General features: G+C 31.2%; 1 protein-coding gene across 1 annotated transcript; it reads right to left on the reverse strand.

Annotated features, from left to right (window-relative positions):
- Positions 1-455: 455 nt before the first annotated feature.
- TBL39 (TRICHOME BIREFRINGENCE-LIKE 39) lies at positions 456-5439 on the reverse strand. The gene is made up of 5 exons (XM_085746585.1): positions 5092-5439; positions 4671-4842; positions 1696-1871; positions 1446-1604; positions 456-1004 (listed from the first exon to the last, which is right to left on the reverse strand). Exons 1-5 carry the CDS (start codon positions 5391-5393, stop codon positions 716-718), a joined length of 1098 nt encoding a protein of 365 aa, XP_085602711.1. The 5' UTR covers positions 5394-5439; the 3' UTR covers positions 456-715.
- Between the last annotated feature and the right edge of the window lie 886 nt (positions 5440-6325).

Genomic DNA, 6325 nt, shown 5'->3' on the forward strand with positions numbered 1-6325 from the left:
ATTCGTCTTTTTGATTGACTCGTAATCTTGTTGGTAAAAAATTTCTACAAGAAAATCACTTCTTGAGTAGTAACTAGCTTTCTCAAGTGAGTTGATCACTTAAAAGTTAAAAGGAGTCTAAAATCTTTAAATATTTATTTTGGTAACAATTATAATTGAAAGAAAAAAAACTGAAGACAATAAATACACACACTTTCTCCTAGGAATCTTCTAGCTGAAATAAAAAGGTTATAAGAAATTAATGATCAACAAAACATTAGGTTAAACGTTTTGTTGAAAATAGGAATCTTCTAAGCTTGAGCAGCCAATATGATAAAGCCTTGTTCGATCCTAAAGAGGATAAATGATGCTTAAATTGCTCTAGTTTGCAAAGTGGGATAATATTCTGTACTTTTTTATTCTATTATATTGCTTTCTAGAAAAGAAATTCACTGTCACAACGATCCATCACCACGTTATATTCCAAAGGAAGGTTCTTTGCATTGCAAGTACTTTTCAATATTCCAAAGAGTGTATTTGGTACAATCAAGGCAGGTTTCTGCCAAAATAATATGAAAATTTACAAAATATGTAAGCATTGTAGCATCAACCAATTTTATTATCCAATTACAATAATAACTCAAAATGCCAAGTTAAATAATTCCTATGGTAGAAAACAATGGGTTTTCCTGGACTAATTAAGAAACATATAGTTTCCACTTTCCAATTCACTACTTCAACCAAAGAGAGCTGCATGAAGAAGAACATTCCAAGTATCAGGAAGTCCTGGAAGACACCAATGACTACAATCTGTTGGCATAACACTACTATACCCTTCTGGATGTGCATCTTTTCTGTACTGTGACAATGTTGTCACATCTAGAAAATACACTGGCTTCTTTAATCTGCTCAATACTTTATTCACTATTACCCAAGCCATTGGTGTTCCTGCTGGGTACTTCAAACCAAAGAATGGTTGTGTTTCTCTCATGCATGATTTTGCTGGTTGATTCCAATCTCTCCCCCTAATTTACCAAATATCATACACCATTATAAATATAGTTGATAAAACTTAGTCTAGTAATTGGCACACAATTTAGTAACAAAAAGAATAACTTTTTTTTATCACTTTTACGAAAATTACTTTTGACATAAGCAAGTTTAGTGAATGTTTTGTACTATGGTGGTTTTGCAAAAACTACACTCTAAATTTTACAAATTCGTGGTGGCACACATAGATTTTGGCATACTGGCTGCGATACCAAACATTCTAATGATTTCTTTTGTAAAACCTCACACATACTTTGCGCAAGTTTGAAGTCATAACAAGTGTAACAAAAGTAAAGTGACCCTGATTCTACTGAAATTTAAAATCACGATAGTACACCGTAATTCTGTAAAAAAACATTGTGAATTCAAACACGCACTAAATAATAGATTAAATTGAAGTAGATAGAACAACTTACTCGTAATGCACAGGAGAAATTCCTAAAAAGAAGACCTTGGTTTGAGCTGGATTTACATTGATGTTAACCCATCTAGCCCAAGTTGTCAAACCTTTGTAGAACGCAATGAAACGGTTCATGTCTTTGTACACCTTGCCACCCTCTTGAATATAATCCCATCTGCATTCAAATGTCAAAAAAACAACAACTAATTAATCACCTCCTTAATAACAGAATTGATTATGATCATGGTGTTAAATATAGATCCTACGGTTGTGCATTTCCAGTGTGGGTCCACCAATGCCATGTGTTGAAAACCAATACATCCATTCCTCTCCATGCATTACCACTCTTTATTGAGTCCAACTTTAGAACACGCCCAATGTTCTCACGGTCAAGGTCTACCAAATATGGCGTGCGGAATAGAAATAATTGGAGACCATAATCCTGAAAATAATTCAAATAATAATTATTAAGCTTAGTTTTCATACACTACATTGTTGACACTGGCACACCACAAATCACAATCAATCGTGTTGGTCGTTTTAGAAGTGATTATGATAAAAGTCAAACTTTTATAAATCATTTGACGGTTAAAATTGATTGTTAGTGTAAAAACTCCTTACATATAATAATTGTACATAATTTTCATCTAATTTTCTATTTAAATAACTTTCTACCAAAGTACTACACTACTTGAGAAATTTCCTCACTCAACTCCTTTCAGTGATGTCTATTTTCTGCCTCTAGTTTCAATGAAAATGAAAAGTGCCATGGAATATAAATTACTAGAAGAAAGGAAAATTCCTTCTTTTATCACACAATGTGGCCCAATATTTTGTGACACTTTTGTAGTTTACTGACTTTATGTAGGAAAAGTCATGAAAGCAGAGGAGTGCATCTGAATTAGGCCACCAGTGTCATGTGGTCCATTTTGAAGGGATTATCTTTTTTGGTACAAACATTGAAAGACAGCAAATGCAAGAGATTAATGAAGAAATTACTAATTTTATGCAGTATTAATATTATTTTCAAAAAGGAATGTCATCAAGCCTATAATGAATAAATATATAGTATATACTACTGTTAGTACTACAATTTAATTCATATGGCCCACTTCAAATTTTATTTTTTGTTCTATTGAGAACAAGGAACACATTTTTTACTCCTATTTTTTTAATGTGAATAGCTTGATTGATGCTTATATCAAGGGAAAACATAATAAAGCATGTATTCAATCAGATATTTCTTGAAGTTAGAAAAACTAGATATCAAATTATTGATCATTACAGTTTAAAAAGGGGACGTGCAAAGAAGAAAAGGTTGGCTGAGTAACGTTGTGTTCATAATTTAGTTACTACTAATGATGATTGTTGGAGTGCTAGAAAACTTAGATGCCAAAACACTAATTATTGCTAATTAAGAAATTTGTTCCTAAAGTTTCTATATAAAGGGAAAAGGTATTGACAATTTGGATCATGAATATAATTTTATTGGAGCATTTCCTATGCAAAGAAAGAAAAAGGCACTATATATTAGGATCAATAGTTTTTTTTTTGTTGTGAAACCGGAATAGAGCTTAATCGCTTAAGGTGACATATAAATGACGAAACTCTCGTTCAAGACTTCAACCACTAGTTTGTATCTTTTTTTACCATACTAATATTGTATTATTCTTTTCCACTAACATATAATTTATTTACTGCATTTCAATTATCTATAATTATTTTACTAATTATAATTAATAAGAATGTTTGGTAAATGACACATATTTATCATTTAAATCAACACTATTAATCATTCTTTCTAGCGGATTGTGGGCTGATGTCAGGCTATGGTTAGGTATATTTGCGGTTTTTCCAGGTGACATTCGCCTCCATTTGCAACAGTTTACTAAAATGGCGGGTTTGCCTCGGTGCTCATATGTGTTTCTCACTATAATTTGGTTTGCTACTGTCTGGGTTCTCTGGAAGGAGAGGAACAACCGCGTGTTCCAAAATACGGTTGCTACTCCCTTTACTCTTATTGAGAAAGTTAAGCTAAATTCTTTCCTTTGGTTGAAAGCATCACGTGTTTCCTTCAGTTACAGTTATCATGATTGGTGGAAACGACCACTTTCTTGTATGGGCATTTACGTGTAATTTACCTTGCTGATTTTTGATTGTGCTTTTTTTGTGGCACTATGACTTTGTAAATATCTGCAGTTGTTTCTCCTACTGCACGCCTTGTGTGGGGTGATTCACTGCTGTTTATATATATATCATTTTGATTTTTTCAAAAAAACTATTAATCATTCTTTCAATACAAATTTCATTTTTGGTACATTCTTAATGCAAACTTAAATAGAACACCAAATATAAGACGGATGGAGCGTATGCATCTATTCCATAGTCTGAGAAACACGTGTTTTCTTTTTCGGTCTAGCTGGTTAAAGAAATTAAACTTTTAAAATATTTATTAAAAATTACATTGAAATTAAACTTTTAAAATATATCGAATATTTGTATAAAAAAAATATTTTAAAATTTATATACTTTGATAAAAGTTTGAAGAATACTAACAAGCATCTATTAAATAATCATAACAACCAAAAAAAGATAAATTAAATATGCCAGTTTTGATCAGGAAAAGAAATAATGTCTACGTTCCAAAGAAGAGGGAAAGTACAATCATATGAAAATGTTAATATATTTATATTTCCCCCCAATAAATGTATTTTTTAAATATTATTGTTTTTAAATCCTTTGTAAGAGGAAAATATGTTAATAGAAAACATGAATTACTATCTATTATTACCATGGCATTTTTTATGAAAAAACTATTACCATGGCAATGGTAAATGATAGTAATAACCATGGAAGATTCACATTTATTATTCTTTAAAAATGTCCCCGGCAAAAGGAAAAGCCTCCACCAAACCCGTTTCATACTTTATTGCTCACGCTCCATTGTTTCACACCAACATGGAAAATAATAAAAATAAATAATAATTTGACCACAAAATTCGCCGCTAGTAACTACAAAATGGATCGTAGATTTGAAGAAAAACAAAACATGGGTTCACACAAGGCAATTACTCAATAAAGTTTCCAATTAGGTGAAAGACAGAAAGGCAAAGAACACATCACTTGCATGGACACAATTACACACCAAAACATAACCAACATAATTTCACTACCATTAAATTCAAAAGTATCAAAAAATCGAAATTAAAGAAAAAAAAAACATAGAAATACAAAAACTAACCTGAAATGTTATTGTGGAGATAGCACTTTGCTTTGAGAAGGAATACCTTGTTTTTGGCACCCAAGAATGAATCATACATGCTAGTGAATTGAACTGGTTTAAGCTCAAAGAATCACCAACAAACATAATCTTTTTTCCCCTATACTTTGCTAGAAAATCCAATGCATTGAACCTAAAAAAATACCAAACACATTTTCATTTTCTAACTTACATTTATCACACTTAAAACTATTAGAAATAAATAAAAATTAGTTATACAATATAAGTAGCTAGTATAATGTTTGGTATCAGAGTAAATCTATCAGAATCACGGTGACCTACTTTGAGTTGAGTCACCTTAATTCTGGCGAATTCACTCTGATACCAAACCTACACTAAATCTAACAGAAGCTATGATAGAAATGGAGAAGGAGATATATACCTTGGTATAGAACAAGTGAAAGGTTGCCATCTATATTTCTGATACTGAGTATCAGGTCTGCCATACTTTTGACAATTGAATTGTGGATCTATGAAGGGACAAGAAGAAGGATCATAGAGAGGATACGAAGGGTCATAGACCCATTTGCCACGAAACCAGTTACATCTTCCAGCGAGTTTTCTCTCATTACTACTACTGGAAATGGTAGTTGTTGCTGTTGTGTTGGAGTTAAATTCAAGAGCTTTTGTTTGGTGTGAAGAAAACAGAAGAAGTAAAAACAGAGTCGGTAACAGAAAACCCATTTTCTTGGGTTTCGATCCTCTCTGTTGAAGGAAAAGGACCAAGAGTGCAGAAAAAGTTGTCTGAAACAAACCTTTTTATAATGTTTTTGTTGTAGCGTGTCTGTGACTAAGAGAGAGTGAAGAATGTGAAAATAGAATTACTTTTTTATTTTTCACATTTTTTATTTTTTTAATGATTTATTTATGTTAGTAAATTATGCTTGCAGTCAGAAACATGGAAACTTTGTATGGATTTCTTTTAACTGTGGCATGTGGTATGGTGTGGGGTTGGATCTGATCTTGATCCCTTGCATTCAAAATTCTTGAGATTAATATTATTTTGACTCAAGTCATGCCACATTCCAAATTGAAATTACCTTATTACTCCCTCCGTCCCATATTACTTGACTTATTTAGAATATTTGCACTATCCATGTAACATGCTTTGACTCTATTTTTCTACTAATATATAAAAACAAAATATAGCATATAAGATGTTGTTAGATTCGTCTCGATTAATATTTTCAAAATATCAAATTTTCGTAATTTTTTCTACTAGATTATTAAAGAAATTTAAGTTTAAAATTGTGCATTGGCATACGTGACAGAGTCAACTAGGTCAAGTAATATGGAACGGAGGGAGTATAACATTAAAGTCTTTTGGACATTTCTGTCTCGGTCACTTCAGAAAAGATCGATCAATTTCATTGATCAAATTAAGGTTAATTTTTAAATAATAAAAAAATCATTTAAGATGTGGTGTCCTTTTTCATGGTTATCAAAGTATTCACCAAAATTATTGCAATATATATATATATATATATATATATATATATATATATATATATATATATATATACATATCAAGTGAGAGGACCTTTTAAAATGAGAGATGAGAGGGCTAAATCTCAACCCTTGATCAAAAGATTAGCATGGTGTTTAATTATTACAAC

This window comes from Medicago sativa, chromosome 2 (genome assembly GCF_051527215.1).
Source record: "Medicago sativa cultivar Bolivia chromosome 2, Bolivia_mono, whole genome shotgun sequence".
Taxonomy (NCBI): Eukaryota; Viridiplantae; Streptophyta; class Magnoliopsida; order Fabales; family Fabaceae; genus Medicago; species Medicago sativa.